The 24,935-nt window shown below is 58.5% G+C and overlaps 1 protein-coding gene across 4 annotated transcripts in view; it reads left to right on the forward strand.

The window, feature by feature from the left end:
* Positions 1-11,648: 11,648 nt before the first annotated feature.
* The window catches only part of TNS2 (tensin 2), a 47,091-nt gene continuing 33,804 nt past the window's right edge, over positions 11,649-24,935 (forward strand). Inside the window, exon 1 of one of the 4 annotated variants that reach the window (XM_039514249.1) lies at positions 11,649-11,827. In XM_039514249.1, coding sequence (XP_039370183.1) covers positions 11,732-11,827 — 96 coding nt within the window. In that variant the 5' untranslated portion in view covers positions 11,649-11,731. Of the gene's footprint in view, positions 11,828-18,707; positions 18,849-23,040; positions 23,275-23,833; positions 23,997-24,935 lie in introns of those variants that run through there. The other 3 variants (XM_039514253.1, XM_039514250.1, XM_039514252.1) reach the window with 3 other exon arrangements.

The raw sequence follows: 24,935 nt of genomic DNA on the forward strand, positions 1-24,935 counted from the left end.
TTGTCCGCTTGGCTTCACAGACTGAAGGATCCTAGGGTGTGTCTCTGCAGCACCACGCATAGCAGGTCTGACCTTTGATCTTCACTGAAAATAGGGTCTGTCCCCCTGCAGGAACAGTTTCTCTTCCCGTTAATTTCCTTCTGCAGTCTCTGCAAGGGTGTGCGGACGTCCCCACGGGGCTCAGCCTTCCCTTGCCTTTGAGCACCAGGGGCTGCGGAGCGGCAGCGGAGCCCAGCGCTTGCAAAACCCCAAGCTCCTTGCAGGCTGTCGGAGGCCCTGAGGCCGGGAACAGGACGTTTGCTCCCCGCGCTGCCTCCCGTACGTTTGTGCAGGAAGCTGGAGCTGGCAACGCTGGGACTTTGTGGTTTCCTAACTGCACCGAGCTGAGAACATGCTTGGCCTTGTCTACTTTCTTTTGTTGTTTTTAATCACCTCGGGGCCCGATTTCATTCCGTATCTTGCAGGAGAAACCAGCACAATCTCGCACAATCAGAGCTCTGTGTCCAGTCCCTGGGCTTGGACGGCTTTTGTGTTACTCTGGCCAAGATTAATTCCACACCGTTGCCCACCCCCCCAGATAAAAATCCTGCTTGGGGCAGGAGCGTTGCTCTTGGCATTGCGGATCTGCTCCCCGAGAAAGGTATTGGTGCAGCAGCTGGCAAACCTGTGCCATCCCGGCACCCCACCTTCCCTGCGGGAAGGGATCTAAAGTTGTGGAAACCTAGCAGAGCTGGCTGGGAATGGGGGAGGGGAAATCAGCATGAGAATGCCCCAAATCTGGGCGTCCTCAAGACGTGCATTTATCTAGTTCCTCTTCAGAGCTTGTCTCTGGGGTTTCTAGCTGTTAGAGAGAACATGGCGTAGGGGCACTTCCGCTAATAGGGCCAGATATTCAACTGGTTTCACTTTGCAAAGCTCCATGGACTGTTTTATGCACCAGCTGAGGGTCTGGCCCAGTGTGGAACTGATTTGAAAACCCTCTAAAGGGGTATGGCCAACAACTGAGCCTGTTTGAAGGCAAATAGTACTTTTTAAGAGGAATCTGGTGCACTGTTTGGTTAAGCAGGGTCCTATGTGGGTTCGCTGGAGAATTATGCTGCAAAAGTTACGTTTTTGTTGTTTGATTAGAACATAAGAACGGCCAGACTGGGTCAGACCAAAGGTCCATCTAGCCCAGTATCCTGTCTTCCGACAGTGGCCAATGCCAGGTGCCCCAGAAGGAATGAACAGAACAGGGAATCATCACATGATCCATCCCCTGTTGCCTGTTCCCAGTTTCTGGCAAACAGAGGCTCGGGACACCATCCCTGTCCATCCTAGCTAATAGCCATTGATGGACCGATCCTCCATGAATTTATCTAGTTCTTTTTTGAACCCTGTTATAGTCTTGGCCTTCACAACATCCTCTGGCAAGGAGTTCCACAGATTGGCTGTCCGTTGTGGGGGGGTGGGGAACTTCCTTCTGTTTGTTTTAAACCTGCTGCCTATTAATTTCATTTGGTGACCCCCTAGTTCTTGTGTTAGGAGGAGGAGTAAATAACACTTATTTGCGTTCTCCACACCAGTCATGATTTTACAGATCTCTATCATATCCCCCCTTAGTCATCTCTTTGCCAAGCTGAAAAGTCCCGGTCTTATTAATCGCTTCTCATATGGAAACTGTTCCATACCCCTAATAATTTTGTTGCCCTTTTCTGAACCTTTTCCAATTCCAATATCTTTTTTTGAGATGGGGCGACCACATCTGCCCGCAGTATTCAAGATGTGGACGTATCATGGGTTTATATAGAGGCAGTATGATATTTTCTGTCTTACTATCTATCCCTCTCTTAATGATTCCCAAATTCTGTTTGCTTTGTTGACTGCTACTGCACATTGAGTGGATGTTTTCAGAGAACTATCCACAGTGACTCCAAACTCTCTTTCGTGAGTGGTAACAGCTAATTTAGACCCCATCATTTAATATGTATAGTTGGGATTATGTTTTCCAATGTGCATTACTTTGCATTTATTAATATTAAATTTCATCTGCCATTTCGTTGCCCAGTAACCCAGTTTTGTGAGATCCTTTTGTAGCTCTTTGCAGTCTGCTTGGGACTTAACAGATTCTAGCTGTTGCGGTTGTAAACATAACCTTGAAAATGTGAACAGGGTGTATGCTGCCGCAATGATGTCTGCTTGAGTTTGCACACAGCCTGAAACAATAGCACTGGATGGCCTGATTCGGGTAATTGAGCTGTTAACCCTGAAACCTAATGATGGTCAATTGCCAATGCTATTCCTTTTCGCAGAAATACCCAGGGTTACGATCCCTCTCCAAGTTGGGCCTGCAGAGCCTCCTGGCTGAGGCATCTCCCTGGGCTGCCCAGAGTCTCCCTCGCTCTCCCCAGCTCCACACTGCCTCAGCCTGGCTGCTGCTGCTGCTCTGCCTTCAGCTTCCTGGGCTGCTTCTCTGGCTCTGGTTGCTGCAGGTCTGCTCTCTCTGGGCTGTGCTCTGGCTTTTGGGCTGCAGCCCTGCTCCCCAGCTCAGCTTGGGCCCCTGCTCTCTCCTTAGCTCGGCCCCACTCTGTCCAACTCAGGCAATTCCAGCTCACACAAGGACAGGACCCCCCGGCCTCCTGACTCCCTGATTAGCCTGGCCCCTGTCAATCAGGCTGAGCTGGAGCATTGGCCTCTCCCCATTGTTCCTGGGGACGGTCAGTCTCAGGCTCCTGATTTCCCATGGACCCTTCCCCTTTTATTGCTGGGAGCTTGCCAATTAAAACGCCCCAGTCCCCTTACCCATAGACCGCGGGAACCGCGTGGTATCTATTGTTCTGTCCCTCACCTCCAAAGCCATGAGGCAAATCCATCTTTGCACAAGTGCTTGCGACACTCGCCTTTCCTGCAAGCATCACCTTTTCTCGCAACAGGAAGGGAAGGAGCGTGTGAGTAGCGGAGTGGGAACACCGTGCTGTGGAGTTGCAAATGGTCTGTCCAATATTCCTTTTCTGGTGGCGCCTCGTCGAAGGCCGGAAGGGAAGTTTGAACTACCTGCAGGAAAAAATCCTTGAATGGTAGTTAGTGCAAACTCTACCCTGCACTCCCCCTCGTTGATTCGATTAATTTCTCAGCCACCCTGGGGGGAAATCCTGTATAATTCCCCTTTCACCATGGGAAACTGAGGCACTAAGACTGTCGCATGGCCCACTCTGCTCCCAGCTGGGAATCGCCCTGCTGTAACCACTAGACAAACTGGGCCCGTTTTCAGTTTGGAGCTGAGCCTCCCACAACTAATGTGAGATCAGCTGGAGTTTTCAGGGCTGTGCAGGAAGCATGTTAGACTAATTCCCCTGGGTCACTTTAACACCTCCCATGGGGCCGCAGCAGGGCTCTGTCCCCCTGAGAGCTCCAGCCTCTTGTCAGATGTGGGCTTTGTCCTTCCTATGTTAGGAGTCGCTGTCCAGTAGGAACCCAGCCTCTCTGGCGCTAGCAGAACTGGCAGGACAGCCTCTGGCTGTCTCATCTGCTTGGATAGCTGCAGTGTATGTGGCCATGGAGCGGGCATTGCTCAGAGAGCCGGATGAGCCGGCTTCTGGTCCTGGCTTTGCTGCTGACCTGCTTAGAGACCCTGGGCTTCCCCCCCACCCCGCCTGCGAGCTCCAGGGCTGGGATTGTCTCTCACCCGGTGCCTGTCTCTATTGGCACCTCAGAACCTGAGTGATAATGGTGCTTTACCCAGGGTGGGGGATTTGCAGATACAGCATTGCCCATGCTCTAGACTCCAAGGTCCTGCTGGTCTCTGTGCAACAGCCGGGGGTCCCGGACTGGTGCTGGGCAGTGGGAAGGGAAGACAGGGTGCTGCTGACGGCATGGGGAACAGTGCTGCCTCTGTCAGACCCCTGCTTTGCAGACATGGCAGACTGCCTTCTCCCAGTTCTATTAGCATCCAAGTGAGATCAGGGCCCTCTTGGGCCGGACGCAGCACAGACACAGAGCAAGGGCCAGGCCCTGCCTCTAAAGACACCTATGGGCTAAACAGCACCAGCAATGGGAGCATCCTCCTGCTGGCCACGTTCATCTCATTGTTACCTTCGATCCTCCTACATGTTGTCTATTGTCCTATTCTGTTTCTAAGTGCCACAGGGCTGCCTTGTTCGTACAGCCCCTGGCACAATGGTAAGCTGAATAATAACTAATGAGCTGGTTAACACAGCATCAGCTGTGGGCAAGGTGCTTTGTCACTCCGTGCCTCAGTTTCCCCTCTTAGCTGGTGAGCTCTCTGGGGTAGGACTCAGCTTTTTGTTCTGTTTGTAAAGCGCCTAGCGCAATGCAGGGCTGGCCCATCGCTAGGGTTCAGAGTTGCCACTGCAGTGCAAATAATATTTGTTAGCCCTGTTTTATCACTGGGAAGCTGAGGCACGGGGAGGTCAAATAACACATCTGAGGAGCCTGGGAATTGAACCTAGGTATCCTGAATCACAGCCAGTGTCTTAACCACGGGGCTACCCCCCACTCTTGGTTTCCCTTGGCCAGTTGCTGCTCTCTTTACATTCTAACTCAAACATGCCTGTGATTAGCAATTCAGAGGCTCCCCCAGCCCGTCCCAGATGCTGAAAGCCCTCCTTTGTTCTGCTGTGACTCACATCTGTGTACACATGTGCGGCCACATCTCTGCAAGCACAGGATGCCGCGATTGAGATGCTCTCTTGGGACTGTCTGTGTTGGCAGCTGTTGGCCTTGCTTTAAAGGTGGCTTGCAATGGAAGAAAATGGCTTTATGTCCCCCTTTTTTTCCTGCTGCTTTGTTAGGTGTATTAGGGTAGCACCGAGAAACCCCGTCCAAGCTCCAGGCTCCATTGTGCTAGGCACTGTACAAACACAGGGGCCTGGTAAAGGGAGGGGGGTGGGTGTGAATCCTAGTATGGACAAGGCACGTAGCAGCTTTGATTAGAACCTCGTGACATTTTTCAGCTCAATTTTTTTTTTTCTGAAACAAATGCAGATTCAGGTCCACCCAAAATGTGTTTTGCAAATTTGTGTTCGTTTCAGCACGTTATTTCAGTCCCAAAAAACCCCCAACCAAACCAAACCAAACCCGTCCCCTCACAAAATCCACAAAGAAGCCGAACATGTGTCTGAAACGACTTTGTTTCAAAATTTCCTTCCATTTTATTTTTGAAAAAACGACAACCATTTTTGAAAAGCGTCAAAACGCAAAATGAAGTGGGGAAAATGTTTTGACTTTTCAGTTGGCCAAACATTTCCAGGGCAATTTTCATTTTGGGGTTGATCTGAAACAATTTTTTTCCCCCTTCAATTTCTCGGAACGGCCCATGAACCAAAAAACCCCCGTTCCTCCCACAGCTCTAGTTTTGACACCTACGGGCTGGTCAAGGCCAATTCTAGACCCCTCCCTGGCACTGGAATGAAAAGAGCATAGGGCTGCTGAAGGAGGAACGGTGAAAAAGTGTGGGGGATGTTCCAGTGTAGAATCATTGGGGATGGGAATCAGTGTAGGGACAGCAAGGCTGATAGTCACATCGTTAGAAGCAAGAAGTCAAAATTTTTAGAGCCGATCAAAATTTTCCATCAAAAATGAGAAACTGGGTTTCCAAGTCAGACGCTTTTCACGGGAAATGGCTGCTTGCCTCAAACTGTCGCTTTCTGGCCAATAACTGCAAAGTTTTGGCTAAAGCCCAAAGTTTGTTTCAAGTTTTGGTCAAAATTTGTCTGTTTTTTCCAATAAAAAATGGAAACGTGTCTTCTGAAAATGCCCACAGAAGCGACAAATGGTTGGTTTTCATTGCAACTTTGCTGTTGGGAGCAGGGAAATGTTTTTCATCCGGGGCTGGCAGCTTGATTTAGCGGCAGCGCTGGCTGGAGGGCTCTGAGAGCGGGTGACCCTGTCAGTGAGGCAGGACAGACCCTGGGGGCAAGCGCATTCCAGGCTTATCCACGTGAAGCATCCTCTTGCCAATGCGATCCTCGGGATGGGTTGATCACATCTGACTCCCGGCACAAAGCCGGCAGGGCTTATGGGAGAAGCGTCACCACGATTCAGGCATGTGACTTTCCCTGCACCCCGGTTTGAGCTGGTGCTAATAAAGTTCACTCCGGCAGCTGCCTGAGGCTCGTGGGATGGATAAACCAGACACAACAGATTGCAAAATGGGCAGCTCCACCCCCCAGACCATCTAGCAAGGGAGGGTGATGCCCCAGGGGAATCTTCTAGCTATGTTAAGTACATAAGATCTGCCATGCTGGGTCAGACCAATGGTCCATCTAGCCCAGTAACCTGTCACTGACAGGGGCCAGTGTACCCAAGCATCACGGAGAGTGTACAAGACAGGGAAATTTGGCAGAGATCCACCCATCTTCCTCTCCCGGCTTCTGGCAATCAGAGGATTAGGATCCCTCTTTTTAGCAGGGGCGACTCCAGGCCCCAGCACGCCAAGCACGTGCTTGGGGCGGCAAGGCACAGGGGGTGCTCTGCCAGTTGCCGCAAGGGTAGCAGGCAGGCTGCCTTCGGCGGCATGCCTGTGGAGGGTCCGCTGGTCCCGCGGCTTCGGCGGACCTCCCGCAGGCATCCCTGCGGAGGGTCCGCTGGTCCCATGGCTTCAGCGGACCTCCTGCAGTCTGCGGGATTCAAAGCGCGGGTGCACCAGGGATTTACATAGTGATATTTTCTGTTCCTTTCCCTAATCGTTCCTAACATACTGTTAACTGCTCCTGCTGCACTTCAGTAGCACCGGGGCAGCTCCCGTTCTTTAATAGCGTTGTTCTCAGGCTCCCCCCGTGAGGTAGGGCAGTGCTGTTACCCTGGGGAACTGAGGCACAGGCTGTATCTACAGCAGTGCCGCCAGCCACACAGGTCCTCACCCAGGGTTCCTGGTGGGCACGCACAGCTCCCCATACTGCACCTTCACCTCTTTAGTACTTGCGCGAGCTAGATTTACATCCTGTGACGGCGGGGTAGGCATATCCCGAATCACACGGGCCGCCTGGAGCAGAGCAACCTGGGTCTCCTAAATCTTAAACTGCCATCCTGCAGTCAACCTACAGCCTTGGAGGCAGGGGGCGGGAGCTCTTTGGAAGATCATGATCAGATACTGTGGAGGGAGACCCCATCGCTAAAGTAGCTCATCCCTGGCCCATTCCTGGCTTTGCAGATCAGGGCCAAGCCCCCTGACCTGCCAGCAGAAGCAGGTTGGGAGCCGGCGCAGGGAGCTAGATGCTGAGGGCTGATTTTTATCCTGACACCGTTCCAAGCCCTTCCAGTCCTGAGTTCCTCCGAGACGCTTCGGGGCCTGCGGGATATTGAGTTTCTGTCTCTGTTATTAAAATGCCCCGGGATCCATTCACCACTAACTGCACGTAACTCCCTAGAGCTACCAGCTGGAATGCAAGGCAGGGGCGGGCGCTGCAGCCTTGCCAAATGCACGGGCCTCTGTGACAAAGTGGGAATGTTCTTAATGTTTTCTCCGAATACTGTGCGGGTGCCTCAGTTTCCCCTATGGAATGAGCGACAGGGGATGGATCACTTGCCGATTCCCTGTTCTGTTCATTCCCTCCGGGGCACTTGGCATTGGCCACTGTCGGAAGCCGGGACACTGGGCTAGAAGGACCTTTGGTCTGACCCAGTCTGGCCGTTCTTATGAGACTCCTTAGAAAGAAGGAAAGAGTTCATCTGGGGAGTGGCAGGGGGCGGTTGGCTGGTTCCGAGCTTCTCCCGCAGAGACATTAAACCCCAGCCCTTGGTTAATTCTCTCTCTTTATGGCACCAGCTAATGTGATCAAGGGACATTGCAGGGGTGGGGGGTTAGAGGATTCCATGGAGGGCTTAAAAGGGGCTTTTGCTGACATTGATTTCTGCTGCTCCTTTGCCCTTGTTCCTAATGAATTAATCCCAGCCAGGCCAGGAAGAGGGAGCAGCTGACAGAACCCAGGTACAATGACGCAGAAAAGATTCCTGTGCTGTGCTCTGCTTGCTGAAGATAAGCTCCCACCGTTGCAGCGGTGACGTTGGGACAGGCCCCCAGCCTACGGTACTCAAGGCACGAAGCATTTTGGCAGGAGCTAGAAGGCTGGGCCACTGCATTAATGGCCCATCGGCCCATCCACTGGGCATGATGTCACGACGGCAAAGTGAATCAACGAGGCCGATTCCAGCTGGGAAGAGTCCGCCGCAGCCTCGGCAGTGAAGGAAGAAGTCACCAGGTGTGATGAAGTGGGACTGTTCTTAATGTTTCCTCTGAATACTGTGTGGGTGCCTCAGTTTCCCCTAGGCATTTCTTAAGTCTCCAGCAGGCATAAATGGCCGACACTCTGTCTCCCGGCAACAAATGGCCGGGGCCCTTGCCCCCTGCAAGGGGATGGCTAAAGCTGAACAAAGAGATCAGGTGACCTCCTGTCCCAGGAAAGAGACAAAGGCCAGGAAGGAGGGGCTGGAGGGGGTTTCAGTTGGGAGCTGGTTGGGGATGAGGGGTGAGTGCAGACGGGGTTGTCTGGCTCGCTGAGTCCCAGAATGGACCCACCGAGGGGTCCCGTGCTCTGTACCTACAAGCTCTGTTTTAGACCCTGTTCCTGTCATCTAATGAACCTCTGTTTTGCTGGCTGGCTAAGAGTCACGTCTGCCTGCGAAGTTGGGGGTGCAGGACCCGGTGGCTTCCCCAGGACCCCGCCTGGGTGGACTCGCTGGGGGAAGCGCATGGAGGGGCAGAGGATGCTGAATGCTCCAAGGAGAGACCCAGGAGGTGAAGCCGTGTGAGCTTCTTGCCCTGAAGACAGTCTGCTCCAAGGGAGAGGAGGCTCCCCGAGGTCCTGCCTGGCTTTGTGGGGAGCAGTTCCAGAGCATCGCCCGGGGACTCCCTGACACCAGGTTCCCCAGGTGGCAGGAGAACTCCCCCCCCTTTGGGGAGGCCGGCCTGCCCGCCCACACCCCAGAGCCCCGAGCGTGGTGTCCCCCCCTACCGCCGCGACTGGAGGAGCCCCAGCCCTCCCGAGCACCGGGCCGGCCCCAGCTCCGGGCCGAGCCACCGCCCCACCCCAGCCGTCCACGGGGTCTGACATGGGCCAGGGATCTAACGCCTCAGAGAGGGGCGAAGCGCCTGGCAGGGAAGAATCAGGCGGTTTGTTTTGAAACAACCTCCATATCTGGCAGCCCAGAAATGTGCTATTTTTAAGGCTGAACTCTGGATAACCTTGAACCTGACCTCTTCCACCCAACCACGCAGGCTCCCGGCCCCTCCCCGCCTGCCACAGCCCTGGGCTCGGGGTGATTTCAGCAGGGCCGAAAGGGGGGCGCTGTGTCGTCTTGTTTTGCTGGGACCGATCTCCCCAGATTTCCCCCCCTCCCCACCCCCACCGCTTCAATGAAACTAAGCAGCCGGAGGCTGGAATTCGGTGATGGTTTCCCATCCATATTAGCAGCCTCTGCCCAGCCAATGGCTGATCCCAGTCATCGAATCGGGAGATGCTTCCGCCCCTGGCAACGCTCAGCTTGGGACGATGCCTCTCTCCCATTCCTGGGAGCTGGGCGCCGTTCAGATCGTCTCTTCCCGCGGCCTCGGAAGTGAGACCCAGAGGCTAGCACCGAGGAACCTTACTGAAATCAGGGGCCGGGGTGTTGTACGGATCCTGGGGGATTTGTGTGCACCAGGGAAATGCCCACCCGTGTAACTGGGATATTAACACACGCTTGATTTCCCCGGACAAGGCCTGAGTGAGAAGCAGCCCCTGAGCCCTGAAGGGGCCTTGAAGGCTCAAGGTCACAGAGCAGGGTGCAAGCAGAGCAGTGATTGGAACCCAGGTGTCCTGACCTGGTACCTGAGCCACCAGCCAATGCTGCCCCCTTCTGCTGAAGACCCATCTTGTGAGGGCAGAGATGACGGACAGAAACTCCTCAGCCCCACACCCCGGGGCTCTGGTTGTTTCCCCCTTGCGCAGGTTTGGGGAGGCGGGTTAACCGTGCATTTGCGACCCAGCAGCGGTGGCTTCAGAGTTAGGGATCAGCTGGGAAAGGAAACCCGGGGAAAACGGGTCCCAAAGGAGTCCCTGAGAGACAGCCGAGGCCGTGTCGGGTGCCTGGGCGGGGAGCTCAGAATGAATGTAGAGCCTAGGGCCAGATGCGCTGCTGCAGCAGAGCGGCTGAAAACCCCGGCAGATCTTACAGCAAAGAATCGGGTTGCAGAACGGGCCCGTCTTGCCCTGGAATATCTTCTCCAGAGGGCTCTGCCCTTCCAGCCAGTGCTCCCAGTTCAGTCTGGGAAGCTCTTTGATCACGGGAGCACCCAGACACAAAGAACTCGCAGTCTGACCAGGCAAGACGGACACAGGGTGGGAGGGGGACTAGGGGCCCAGACGGAAGTGAGTGGGGCGGGGCAGGGAATAGCCCCATTAGGGCGGGGAATAGCCCACATGTCTCCTGATCGAAAGCATCAGCCATGAGGCCACTGCCTAAAGCCGCGCACATCCCGTCCGCCTCCTGGCCGTAACCCAGCCCCGTCACAGCCGCGCTGCCTAGTGGGACTCGGCTTCCTCACGGCAGCAGGAAGGAATTTGTCGCCCGCCTGCTCTGGGATGCTCCGTGTCGACACTGGTCCCTCACATCAGGGCAACGGTTCTGACCCCCTGACCCTTAGGGACGGGGCAGGGAAACCGGGACCCCGCAAGCTGCTGGGACGCCGGACCCCGCCCCCAGCCCACATCTTCCCCGTGCAAGAGACTCAATCCACCTTCATCCCAGCCCTGGCTCCATCCGTGTACAGCTGCTCCAGTGCCCCACCCCCCAGGCACAGCACGGAGGGACACTTCCACACACCAGGCCAGGACTCCTGGGTTCTCGCCCAGGCTCTGTCGCCAGGAGGCCTCAGACAAGCCCCTTCCCCTCTGCTGACCCATGTGGGTGGAAAGCTCCATCAAGCCCTTGGCACCATTATCAGTTAATTAACGAGCACGTGGCCGGCAGAGGCAAGCGGCAGAGGCCCCTACCCACACCTACGACCTTGGCGGGGGGGTGCTCTAAAACAGGGGACTGCCTCTAACCCCCCTCCTGCCGGCTCTCCCAGACCTGCAGCTTGTGCGGTGGCACAGGGGCGGGGCGGATGCCTTGTTCCCCCACTTCTCTCCTTATCTGATCTGCTTCCTGGCCATGTGGACGGCCTGGGAGAGATGGGAAGGGGTGGGTGGGTGAGTGGGAAGCAAAGTCATTCCTCCTCTTGGGAGCTGGGCTGAGGGTCTGCAGCCCCAGAGCCGGAAGGCTGGAAGGAAACAGACGCACACATAGACACACACATATATATATATACACACACAGAGCACATATATCTATTTGCTCTGGAGGGATTTCAGAGCAGGAACATGTTTTCAATTAGCCACTTCCACGGCTTGGAATCATGCACTGAAACGAGGATCTCTTCACCCTTCAAATCTACACACAGACCCCAACCCCTCTCCGCACACCATTAGCCCCAAAGGTTAAGACCCCCTTCCCCGTCAGCTCCTGGCCTGGCTGCATCTCAGAGATCTTCCATCTCCACCTGTTGACGGGCCCCAGCGGCGTGAGCTCGCAGCTCACCCTGGCACGGCTGACTTTGCTTTGGCACCAGACGAAATATTATTAAGCGACTGTGTGTCAGAGCAGGGGGGGGGAGCAGGGCAGGAGGTGGAGTTTTCAAGGCAGTTTCAAAGAGCCAGAGGAAGAAAACAGCAGCGTAGACAGAGGAAAAGCCGGAGGGAGCGGTGGGGACCTCATGGGCTGGGGCAGTGGCTCCGAGTGCTGGGGACACGACTGCTGCCAGCCACCCCGGGGGAGCAAAGGCAGCAGAACAAGAATGCAACTGACCAAGGTGTGTTACCAAAATCTGCGCAGCAAGGGGGGGGGGAGAAGGGAAGGGTCAGATCATGTGACGAACAGCTTTGGGGAGGGAGGAAGCGCTGCGGGGGGGTGGGGGAGAAGTGCGTGTGGCTGCGGGGGGGTTCGCCGTCAGGGGATGGGAGCCGTTGTTTTGCAAAAGGTGACGCGATCTAGCGGGTTAAATGGGAAACAGGAGCCGGGAACTCCCCGGATTGGCCTCCGATTCCCAGCATGAGTCACTTCCCCTACGGTGCCTGCCCCCTTCCCCCCCATCTGCACAGTGAGGGTCCCAGCTCAGAAACCCCCCTCCAACAGCTCCAGAGGAGAGGGGGCCCAGGGACTGTGGTAATGGAGCAGAGCAGGGCCCAGCCGGTCCTGTGGCCAGCACCAGCTGATTCAAAGACAGGGGCAGCCCTCCCCAGTATGGACGATTATGCAATCAACATTGCACCAGGGAAGAGCCTTCCTGACCCCCTGGGACTGGCATGTGCCCTGAATTAAATCCGTGGATTTACATCCTTGCTAATAACAAATACCAACTAGAACCAGCGCATGTTCCCCCACAAACAGCCAATCCTTTTTTTTTTAACCCTAAAGTCCCAGCCATTTCATGAGGCGGTGAGTTCCGCAGGCAGATTAGGATGGAAGGATGCGCTGGCCAACGTTCGGAGGACAAGAAGTGCTGAGTGTGTTCAAAGAGGAGAGGGCCTTGCTTTCCTCCTGCCTCCTGGGCTGCCAGAGGGGTTTGCCATGGACCACACGTTGCGGGGGTGCCGCCGTAGCGAGGAGGCAGCTGTGTCAGGGCTCCCCATTTCACCCGACGTGATGGGTTTAAGCGCCAAGCTGCGGCAGGGAGGTGAGAGAGCTGCTGAACCGGGGACTTGTCCAGCTGGGAAAATAAAGCCCCTTTCTGTGCTGTTTGCATGTTCCCCAGGCATGGGGCCTACCCAGGGTTTGTGTTCCCCTGCCTGCATATTTTAATTCCTCCCTAGGCTGGGAGCTCTCGCTTTCCCTTTCTCCAAGCCTCTTTCTCTGGCCTTCTTGGCGCCCTCTGATTCGGAGGACGTTCTTTGCATTTTTTGAGGTTAAAACCTGATTTGAGGGGATTTTGTGTGTGTGTGTTTGTGTTTGGCCGGAGCAAGGGGAGCAGAGTGCACCGGGGTGAGATCCGGTTGGGGATCCTCACAGATGTCTAATTCACGGGGGGCAGGGGGGAGGGGCCAGGGGTCGCTGATGGGGGGGGGCTAGGAGACGGAGCGTGGAGGGAAGTGTTTACTCCAGGGCTGGTGGAACAAGTAGCTGCTAGGAATCTACTCTGCTGGCAGGAAGCTACTGGAATTCAGCAGGACCAGCTGATGGAATCAACGGGCCAGAACTGCCCCTGGAGATGACGGGGAAGCAGCGTGGTCTAGCAAAGACGGTGTGACATATTGGCTAGGGCATTGCACTGGGTGTCGAAACCCTCTGGGTTCTCTTCTGAGCTTCGCCCCTGATGTTAGATGAGTGGCTTCCCTGCTCTGATTGCCTCAGTTTCCCCTCTTTGGGGCAGGCACTGCTTGGTGGGCTGTGATCTCTGTTGAGCAGAATGCAAATCGCGAGTGGACAGTGCTTGGTTTTACGCAGAAAGTTAGTGACTAGATTTGCCATCTGCAGACGGACCACTGAGCCTGGGGTATATGGACGGGAGAGCCCTCAGTATAGCTAAAAATGTCACTTATCTGAGCACAGCTGCTGGGTGGAACACGAGTTGCAACAATGCGTCATTTCATCTCTTCTAAGCCAATAGAAACAGCAGCTGCCTGGGGTTTTAATGAAGTCACAACCCTTCAGGGACTGTGTCTGTGGGGCCCTGATCTTGTCCCCAGGGCCTCTGCCATACAAATCACTACCAGCAGCTTGTTCTCCCATCGCAGGGAGCTGGAAGGCAGGAGCTTGTGCGGGTAGAAGCAGCGGCTCGGATGCCCAGGGAGCAGGCCGACCCGATCAGCAGGGAGTGGCTTTGCAGAGTTACCCTTCTGCAGGAGGGAAAGTTTGCAGGAGAATTTCAAAGGCCTTGTTTGTACTTGGGACTCAGCCATCAGAGGCCAGGAACCGACGCAGCAGACAATGGATCTCGCCAGCTGCACGGGGTTAGCCGCACCAGGGCAAGCCGTGGCTTGGGCTGCGTCGGGATCTGTCACACCCCATCCCTTACTGAGCACTTCCTGCAGCAGAGCCCTCCACAGGCCGTAAGGCGGGGCAGTACCATTAGCCCCATTGCACAAAGGGGGAAACTGAGGCACGGCAAAGTGACTTGCCCAAGGGCACACAAGAAGTCTGCGGCAGAGCAGGGAATGGCCCCTCTGGGTCGCCTGTGTTGATGGCTGGTGCCCAGCCATACCGCCTGCCCACGCTGGCTGCTGGCCATTGCCTGAACTGGGCTAATCCCCAGTCTAGACATGGATTTCGGGGGCAGCCCGGGGTGTGTGCGTCACACCCAGGTGAGGTCTCCCAAAGCCCTGTTATCGTGGCGTAGCCCCTGGCCATTTGATTTCATCTCACAGCAGACTTTGTCTAGCTGCCAGGCAGGGGCCCTAGGCGGGAGCTGCCGGGGAAAAGATCTCACGGATGTCGCAGCAGTCGTAGGGTAAGGCTGGCTGGCTAGGTGCTTTCCACGGGCCCATCACCACGGCATCTGGGCGTTTTGCAATCATGAATGGATTTTATCTTCACAATCTGCCCTGCGAGTAGGACAGGACCATCGCCCCATTTAGAGAGGGTGAAACTGCGGCTCGGACAGGGGAAGAGAGCGATCTTGAGATTTTTCCAAAAGCCTGGCAGATAGAGCCCTAGGCTGGGACTCAGGAGACCCAAGTTCTACTCCTGGCTCTGCCAGCGACTCTGGGCAAGCTACTTTGCCACTCCGTGCCTCAGTTTCCCCCCTCTGAAGAAATGGACAGTAATTCTCTTTGCGCTGCCCTCCCACCAACCCCCAGAAAGACATAGAGACCCTCAGCTGCGAGAGGCTCTCCATGCAAAGCAGCGTCATCCCATCCCCGGCCCTGTCCTGCCCACCCCCAGGCCTTCCAGCTCCCTTCCCAACCCTTCCCCGCTCCTAGCTTGCTCCCAGGCATCACCCTGCCCCTCATGATCCCTGCAATGCCCCTGCCCCATTTCCACCCACAGGCCCCCTGCTCCATTCCCAGCTCCTGCCGATCCCACATGGAAGCGTGTGCCTGGGGGGGGGGTAAACCCAGCCAGGTGCCTGTGCCCACCCTGCAGTGAGCCAGGCCGGGCACAGCGGCTGCTCTGACAACCCCGTTGCTCCGGCCTGGCGCTGCCAGAATGTCCTGGAGCCGTGCCACAGGCCTGGCAAAGCCAGGACCCCCTGCTCAGGTTACTGATCCCAGCCACCCCCTTCTACTGCCCCTTGCCCCCCACCCAACCCTTCGGCACAGCCGCACCGAGCTGGCAGGCTGGCCCATCCTAGCTGCGTGGGCAGCGGAGTGAGGGGAGCCGGCAGGGACCCTCGTGAGTCGGACTCCACAGGCGGCTGCACTGACACGGCTGGCAAAGGGTTAATTAAGGACATTCCCCCCCCACACACCAGTGCCCCCAGGCTCTCCGTACAGGAGCAGAGAGGAGACTGGTTAGGAACTGGTACCCGGGGACAAGGGCTCAGTGGGCAGATCCAGGGGCACCATGCTAGCCCAGCCTCTGGGGCAGGTTGCACCTATTGCGGATGCCGGGACCGGTGGCCCTGGCTGGCCCCTTCACCGAGGCGGGTTACAGCGGCTGGGGCAGGGGGGGTTAGAGCTTTTCCCCTGCCAACCAAGCTGCCGTGAATCCCATGCTCTCTCTCCACAAGCCCCTCATCCAGCCCTGCCCCCTGTGTGCCCAGCTGGCATAGAGGGCAGAGTCTGGGCAGAGACCCTCCCCCCAGCTGGAGAATGGGGTGGGGAGTCACCAGCCCGTGCCCACTACCATACCCCTAAGTCTCAGTGGGCCAGTTAGGACCCAACTGAGACCCAGCAAACTCATCGCATGTCACCCCACCCCCTCCAATGTTCCCAGCCTGCAGCACAGACTCAGGGCACTGGGCTGCCAGGGAGCTGTGCCCCGGGCATGGATCCTAACCCCCCCAGGCCCGGGGGAAGCTGGATCCAGGCCTGAATCCCAGCAGCCAGCCCAGAAAGCCTGGCCCCGCTCCAGTTCTGATAACAGCCTTCCCCTCCTCGGAGCAGGAACGTTACCCTGACAGGGAGCCTGGCGTGATGGAGTGAGAGTGGCCAGGACACCGGATGCAGGCAGCTCGGCCAGGCCCTGCTCAGAGAGGGGGGTTGGCCCTGGCAGGGCTAATTGCCTGTGACGAGCCCATGAAGGAGGCTGGGATCGGCAGCCAATTCCCGCCCCCCTCCCGTTTCCTTTCCTCTGATATTTAGCCCCAAGATAATAAATATGTTCAAAAATCCCCCTGAATTGGCAACAGGCCCCGCTCGATCACAGCCGCACAACAGAGACCGGGGCCCTGGGGTACCGGAGGCTGCACAGCCCCAGCCCCAGCCGGCGAGTGGGGAAACTGAGGCACAGAGCAAGGCAGGGCCTTGTCCAAGGTCACGCTCTGGGGCTGTGGCAGACCCGAGCCCACATCTCCCCCCGGTCTACTCCAGCGCTCTGCCCACTGCGCCACGCTGTCTTCCCCTCTGCTTGGCCGTTGTGCACATCTCTGGGCCCCTTCCGAAGACGTGGCCTCCTGAATGGCAGGTTGGCAGCCTCTGGTTCCCGCCACCGATCGCCAAGCGCTTTGCGAACAGGCAGCCCTGCCCCGCCTTAGGGAGGGGTGGACGCTAAGGCCCAAGGACCTGGCCGAGGTCATACAGTGAGGGCATTTGCAGAACATCAGAATCCTGAACTTCCAGCGTCCCCCGCTCCAATCACTAGGCCCAACTCCCCTCCTCAACCTGGGATGAGAACCCAGGAGTCCTGACTTCCAGCCCCCCTGCTCTAATCACTAGACCTCTCTGCCCTCCTAGAGCTGGGATGAGAACCCAGGAGTCCTGATTCCCAGCCCCCTGCTCTAATCACTAGACCTCTCTGCCCTCCTAGAGCTGGGATGAGAACCCAGGAGTCCTGATCCCCAGCCTCCTGCTCCAATCACTGGACCCCCCGCTCCCCTCTCAGAGCCAGGAATAGAACCCAGGCGTCCTGATCCCCCCACCCCCTGCTCTCCTCACTAAAGCCCACTCCTCAGTACCAAACCTGGTGAGACGCAAACAGCTGATGTGCTCTGATGCTGTTCATTCACCTTCAGGGCAGCAGAACCAGGCAGGGTTTGTTTCACGCCCTCTCCCGGGTAGCAGCCCCTGGTGAGAAAGGCAGGTCCGTAGACTGTCAGCTCTTTGGGGCAGGAGCTGTGTTTGTGCAGCCCCTGGCGCCCTGGGGTCTTAGGACGAGATTGGGGGGGCACCAATAATCCAAATAATAATAATAATAATAAAACTGGAATCCCTTTGCCAGCTGCATCTCGCCCCGTGCAGTTTAGTGCCTGCCCACAAGGTGGCGCCCCGTGACCTGCGCACAGAGCCCAGGGGCGGATGGCACAGAATTGGCTTCCCGGTGGACTTGCACTGGCGATGCCCGGGCGAGCCTGGCTCCAAGCCGTGGAGGTCACAGGAAGCCGGCGGAGTTCCTCCCAAGCCCGGCTCCTGAGTGCTATGGGCCTGGGGAGAGCGGGTCAGGGCCAGGCCGGGCCTGGGAATGGGACGGCGTCTCTGGGGAGGGGGGGCCGAGATTTGGGAGTCAGCAGGCAGAGCGGGCCATGGGCGCAGCTCGAAGGCCAACTCGGGGGCGTTAAAAGGGGGCGGGGGGGCAGCACGGAGCGCCTGGCTGCTCGGGCAACTGCAGCTACCTCTTTGCTAAGAACTATATCAGACCAAGCGACAGTGTGGGCTAGTGGGCAGAGCACTGGGGGTCTATTTCTGGCTCTGTCGGTGACTTGGGCAAATCCCCCTCCCCCCCCCCGCTCTGTGCCTCAGTTTCCCCTCCCATCGCATTTGGATGGCGAGCCCTTTGGGGGAGGGGCTGTCTATGCAACCCCCAGCGCAAGGGGCCCCTGGCCTCAGCCCATAGTGCAGGTGACAGTGGGTAAAGGGGCGAGGCCCTAAATCTGTTAACAGCCTGGCCCCCCGCGTCCTTCGTTACCGTGCTGCCCCCTAGCTGGGAGCGTCCCGGGGCCGGAAGAGGGACGGGGTCCCTGCCTCCCCATTGGAACAGAGATTTCATACAATCTCCCCTGCAGGGAAGAAGCTGCCGTTAGCCCCTTGGTCCAGCGAAGACGCCCTGTTGCCCCTGTTCCCCGGCCAGCCCTGCGGGGGCCGCCCCAGGGAGCTGGGTGGAATGAAAGGAAAACACGAGGCCGGAGGAACGTCAGAAACATTCCCAGTTCTCGGACTCTCCGGGGCGCGGCCGGGTTTCCAGGGGGCGTCAGACCCCGTTTGGGGCCAGCCACGGGGGTCGGGACGGGACTTAGGTCATGTTTGCACCCGGCCCAGCCCAGCAGGGGAATCCGGGCCATGTGCCGAGCATGGGGCCACCAGCCCCAGGATTCCTTAGGGCCGAGAGGCCAAGCGGTTGATCCCTCGACATTAACGCTTTCTGCGCCTCGCAAGGGAGGTCCCAGGCCTGAGCTGCGTGAGCCGTTATATTAACACTCCCTGCGGCTGCTGGGCTGCCTGTGTCCGGGGGCTAATCCCCCCCCGCCTTAGATGATTTCATTTCTGTGGCAGGAAGCCAGCACGCTCAGCCTCCCTGCAAGGAGGGTGGGAAAGGGGGCCGGGACGAGCGGCTGAGGGAGGAGAGGGGGTGTTTTCCTCCGCCGGGGCTGCATTCCGGAGGATTCGCTCTGACCCAGAGGCCCAGGAGTTTCCCCTAAGCAAGATAGCGGCTGGAATAAGACGGAGGAGACGCCGCTGTGTCCGGCCAAGCGGGGACAGCTATGCCCGAGCCAGCCGCTGGGCAGCGAAATTAGCATGAAGGTAGGGACCAGGCAGAGCCCTGGGCCGGCGGGCAGCTGGCAGCCCTGTCATGGGGCAACAGGGCAGGGAGGATGGAGCGATGCTGGTTCTCTAGGCAACCGTGCGGGTCCTGGGCATGGGACATAGGATTTAAGGCCAGACGGGACCACCAGGTCATCAGGTCTGACCTCCTGTGCATCCCCGGCTAGCAAACCCTCTCCTCCCCGCATGCCACACCCCACAGCTGAGTGCAGACATTCCCTGGGAGAGCGGGAGCGGGGGCAGGGGACGCCCCTGGCCCTCTCTGCTGGGGGAGGAGGGGTGTGTCCGATACAAGCAGCTGGTCCTTAGCGTACGGTTTAAATCAACGCAAGAGCTGCAGGGCGCTGGGATTCGGGGGGGAGAAATGGATCCCAGACTCATCATTAGAGAGAGATGGAGATTGGGGCAATCATTTTCTTTCTTTCTTTCTTTCTTTCTTTCTTTCTTTCTTTCTTTCTTTATCCTGCACCCCAGTGCTGTATTCACTAGGCCACACGGCCTCCCTATAGTACTGCCAGATCCCGATCCTTGTTATCCCCAGTGTAAATGCAAAGCAATGTGAATGGAGTGACTCCAGATTGACACCGGTCTAACTGAGAAGAACTGAGCTCCAGTTTTATTAGAAAGCAGCGTCACTCAGGAGTTGAACGCTGCTGGCCGCGGTGTAGGGGTTTGCGGTCACTTCCGCTCTTTCTCCACCCGTCCAGCCTCTGTGTTTATTTAATCGGTGCAGCCTCGTCTGCCCCTTCATCGGAAAAGGGAACGGGCCGAATTCACCACTGGCATAAGCACAGGCAACTCCACTGTTACAGCAGGGAGGCCTCTGAGCCCAGACGTCTCTCTCCCAGACCAGGATGGGCCGGGTTTGCCAGCGGCAGGGCTGGATTTGCCGGTGCCCCGCACGCTGCGCCTCTCTGCAGAGCTGGCGGCTTGTTTTGGAGCCTGGTCGGGAGCTGAGGGCATGTGAAAATCTAGTCCGGAGTGGTCCGTTCCGTCGCCACGGCTTGCTGGGTTTGAGGGCACGGAGCAGCTGGGCTGTGGCGGCACCGCGTGCCTCGGTGCGTGTGAGACAGCATGTGAGGAGGCGCTGGCGGGTGGATCGATCGGCACGGTGATGCACGAAAGCCGCTGCGCCAGTTGCAACCCCTAGCGTGAACATGCACGAGGGTGGTGCAGCTCCGTGTGTGCAAAAACACCCAGCGGGGGAAAACCTTTAGGCTTGACTTTCGCCTCCCTAGGTCTTCACACCACGCACAGTCAACCTGTGGAACTCATTGCCAGGTGATGTCGTGAAGGCCAAAAGTGTAACCGGGGCCCAAAAAGAAGGAGATATGTTGATGGAGGATAGATCCTTCAATGGCTATTAGCCAAGATGCTCAGGGACATGATCACCATGCTCTGGGTGCCCCACAACCTCCGCCTGGACACCAGGGGATGGGTCGCTTGATGGCTGCTCGTTCTGTTCGTTCCCTCTGAAGCATCTGGCCCCGGTCACTGTCGGAAGACAGGATCCTGGGCTAGCTGGTGGCCGTTCCTATGTGGACTCAAGACCTGCCAGATCTCAGCATTGGCCTCTCTTTGCTCTACTTGACAGCTGGTTCCCCGGCCAGCCCTGGGCTGAGTCACTCCCCCCACAGCTGTTCCCAGTAGGAACAAGCGGGAAAAGAGAACCGTTTTCCAGGTCTGGAAACCACGTGGGTGCTCTGGAGGTGAGGGGACGCCCATGCCCCATCTTAAAGGGGCAGCTGCTGCTCGGGCCGCAGATCACTTCCTTGGGCTGGGAGGAGCTGGAAGCCAGGCTGGGCGGGTGGGATGACACGGTGGGGGGGTCCCTGCTGAAAACCACGCCCCCTCCAGGCTTCTGTGGGAGACTGCAAGTGGAAAGACCCTTCCCCCCGCAAAGCCTCTTGCCCTGGCAATGCCAGTTCAGCGCTGCAGACACAAGAGGAGTGGGATGGTTCTCTGGGGTGCTCCGGATGGCTGCAGCACCCGGAATCATGGTGCTCCCCTGCACCTGGGCTCTGTGCATTCTTGGCCTCCGGGTGAAGCTTAATGGGTGCATGTTTCAATGCTGTCCTGCCCCCAGGGCAATGGGGAGCAAGGAGCCTGCCTGCAAAAGGGATGCCAGCAGCCCAGGGAGGAACGAGGTGACTTGTGCCGGGTTGGTACCGTGGGAGGAGTCAAGGCTGCTTGGATCTAGCATGCCTGGTAGTCAGAGGAGGAAATTGGCTGGCAGGACTCCTGGTTCTATTTCTGGCTCTTCTGCGGACAGGTTATTACATAACCCACTGAGGGGTGTCACACGCCTTCCTCCTCTGTGGCCAGGGCCGCTGTCGGAGGCAGAGTGGTGCCCCAGAGAACTCACAGTCTAGCCTGAGGATGGGAGGGGAAACTGAGGCACAGAAAGGGGCCATGACTCACCCCGGGTTACCCAGCAGGAGAGGTGGAGCCGAGCCTAGAACCCAGCTGTCCTGAGCCCCAGGCCAGTCCCTGACCTCTAGAGCAAGCCAGTCTCAAAGCGCAGGTGGGTCCTGAAGGCCCCCGGAGCCCTTTGCGGGGCACGTGCAGGGGATTCTCCAGGCGACGGGCAGCAGGACTGACCTGAGGTGCTTGGGGAACAGGGAGCGTTGGAGAAACTCAGGACGGGGGGACGCTTGGGTTTGCACGAGAGCTCCACTCCCCTGCACAGTAGTTAACCCAGGGCCAGGGCGGCAGGGAACTGCGGCGGGAATTTGCCAGGGGTTGGTTAATTAGCGGGTCACAAGACTCCAGTGGCAGCCCCTTGGCACCCTCCCAAGGTGCCTGCGGCCCTGGCGGAGCAGAGACAGCGGAGAGACACAGCAGAGGCGTCAGGCCGGGAGCAGGGTCAATTGTGCCCTGCAATTCATTCTCCAGAGCTGTGTCCACTCTGGCTTGGAAGGGGGAGCCGCGCAGGGAGACGGTCAGTTTGCCCCAAGATCGCCCTGGTTCCCCAGGAAGGAGCACCCCTTCCCATGCTGCCTGCCACCCCTTTGCCGTGATCTGCCCCCATCCCGCCTCGCTGCTTTGGCCTGTGCACTGGGCCACGTGGACTCTCAGCCTTGGGGGCCGGAGCCTGGTTTGCTCCATGTCTGTACAGCACCTAGTGCGGTGGGTGCTATCGGCCCAAACTTGCCTGATCCCCCCTTTGCCCGAGACAGGATCCCCAGCTCTGAGCCAGCACACAGTGACTGGAGGGGGATGGGGCTGGGAAGTGGAGGGCCCCATGGCTGGTTGCCTCTTGCTCAGTCGCTCTGCATCCCTGGAGGGGCAACTGAATGGGTGAGAAAAGAAAACAGGGTGTTCAGGATTCACACACACACCCGCCCCCCCCGGCCACTCTCGCAGGGCTGCGCCATGCCCCTCGAGTGGGCCAACCCCACCAAGGCTGAGGAACTGGCGAGAGCCCCTGGGCTAGGAGAACTGTCCTATGGGCTACGTTTACATCCAGCGGCCCTGGGTTCGAGTCCCACCATGAGCCACCCACAGGTGTCCTTACAGGGGGCTGAGTTCCTCTCTCGGGTGGAAGGGAGAAGTGAAAGCTGAGCTGGCATCTTCCAGCAAAGGCCTCCTAGCGGGAATCCTGTGCCAGGGGGTCTCTGAGTGGGGCTGGGAACTCTTGGCCTGGGGGGATGGTATCTGTTGTTGGAGGGGGGCAGGAATGAATTATTCCTGTGCGTGGGGAGGGAGAAGGTGTCAGGCCCTGGCTCTCTCTGCTGCCTGGAGTGGGAGTGAGAGAAGGTGGCGGCTGGGGGCTCCCGTCCATGTTTGGGGCCTGCCTGCCCCAGGTGACAGGGGGCTGCCGACCCCTCTAGGCCTGACACTGAACTGCCTCTGGGAAGGGGCCAGCAGCAGCATGGGTGTCCCGAGTGCGTCAGTGCTCAGCCCTGCCTGGCCCACGGTGCCGCGTGCGACCCTCGCCGAGGACAGGCTCCGAGACGTGTGGGGTGGCCGTGCCAGAGCCCAGGCCCAGCCGTGTCCTGGCGGGCAGGGCCCCGCCCGCGGTGGCCTTCGCTGTGACCTCAGTGTGAAGGGAAGCAGCTATTGTGAGTCAGGAAACACCAGCTCGTCCCTTCGTCCTGATCCCAGCCCCTGGGCCGGGTTCTGGCTCATTGTTTCCAACCTCACATCCTATCCCACGCGCCCTGGCCCCCTCCGGCTCTGACCGGGCTGGGCTGCCGGGGGAGTTAGACCGCTGCGGCTGGGACGGGCTGAGCCCACCGTGCCGTCGGGGGCCACCCTGGATGGGGCTGCCTCGGCGCGGGCGGGCGCACCCTCTGGCCAGCCCAGCACCACGCCCGCTGCCATGAAGCCTAGGAACACCGTGGAGATGCTGCTGAGGGCGCTGGGGAGGCGAGAGAGCACCCGGGGGCCAGGCTCCAGCAGGGTAGGTGTGACCCCCCCCCTTGTCCCCACCCCCCAACTCAGCTGACAACCCCCCCAGTCCAGGGAAGGTCGGGGTGGGATGGGGTGGAGAAAAAAGGATCAACTCTGCAGTGGGGGTTTGGGGTGTCAGCAACATAGGGGGTCACCTGCACCCCATATCTAATCTCCCCTCATCCTATCATAGGATGAGGGGAGATTAGATATGGGGTGCAGGTGTGGGGGGGGGTCTAGCCCCTCTCATAGGCTCTAGGGCAGTCAGCCAACGGGGGGCACCTGTGGGTCCGACCCTCCATTGGTAACCAGGGTAACATGGAGATGGGGGGGGGTGCTAAGGGAGGCCAAGCCCTAGCCAGTGGGAGGCGCTGTCCCCTGCCCGTGCAGCGGGAAGGATGTCGAGGGTGGGGGCCACGGGCAGGTCCCGGGGCCGTCCGAAGGTCCCGCGTCCGGCTGACTCATAAATAGCTTCTAGGAGGGCCCGGCCTTGTGACGGGGCTGTCAGGGCGCCAGGCCTGTGCTAATCGGCGTAACCCTGGAGCACGGCCCAGCCGGAGCCATTCCAGGCTCGGAGCAGCAGGAGGAGAGGCTGGAATGTGGGGCCCCTGCTTCCCCGGGCACAGCACGGCCCGGAGGCTCCGGCTAGTCCCCGGGGCCGGATCGCGGCCCTTCAGTAAAGAGTGCGGCACGGCCCTGAGCCCTAACGGGAGGCGATGAGCAGAGATGGTGGTGTGTGTACAGCAGGGACGCTGGGCGGAAAGGGTTAACCAGGCAGGGCCTGGCACTGGGACTGGGAGGGAAGGGTTAACTGGCACTGGATGGCATAGGGAGGGAAAGGTTAATCAGGCAGGGCCCGGCACTGGCACTGGGAGGGAAGGGTTAACTGGCACTGGATGGCACTGGGAAGGAAAGGTTAATCAGGCAGGGCCCGGCACTGGCACTGGGAGGGAAGGCTTAACCAGGAAAGGCCTGGCACTGGCAGTGGGTGGCACTGGGAAGGAAGAGTTAACCAAGCAGGGTCTGGGACTGGCACTGGGAGCAGGGGCGGCTCTAGACATTTCGCCGCCCCAAGCAGGGTGGCATGCTGCGGGGGGTGCTCTGCCGGTCGCCGGGAGGGCGGCAGGCGGCTCCGGTGGACCTCCCGCAGGCGTGCCTGCGGAGGGTCCGCTGGTCCCACGGCTTTGGTGGACCGCTTGGCGTGCTGGGGCCTGGAGCCGCCCCTGACTGGGAGGGAAGGGTTAACTGGCACTGGCACTGGGTGGCACTGGGAGGGAAGGGTTAACCAGGCAGGGCTTGGCACTGGCACTGGATGGCACTGGAAGGGAAGGGTTAACTAGGCAGGGCCTGGCACTGGCACTGGGTGGCACTGGAAGGGAAGGTTTAACTAGGCAGGGCCCGGCACTGGCACTGGCTGGCACTGGGAGGGAAGGGTTAACCAGGCAAGGCCTGGCACTGGCACTGGATGGCACTGGAAGGGAAGGGTTAACCAGGCAGGGCCCGGCACTGGCACTGGGTGGCACTGGAAGGGAAGGGGTAACAAGGCAGGACCCGGCACTGGCACTGGCTGGCACTGGGAGGGAAGGGTTAACCAGGCAAGGCCTGGCACTGGCACTGGATGGCACTGGGAGGGAAGGGTTAACCAGGCAAGGCCTGGCACTGGCACTGGGT

The sequence above is a fragment of the Mauremys reevesii genome, linkage group 25 (assembly GCF_016161935.1).
Source record: "Mauremys reevesii isolate NIE-2019 linkage group 25, ASM1616193v1, whole genome shotgun sequence".
NCBI lineage: Eukaryota > Metazoa > Chordata > Testudines > Geoemydidae > Mauremys > Mauremys reevesii.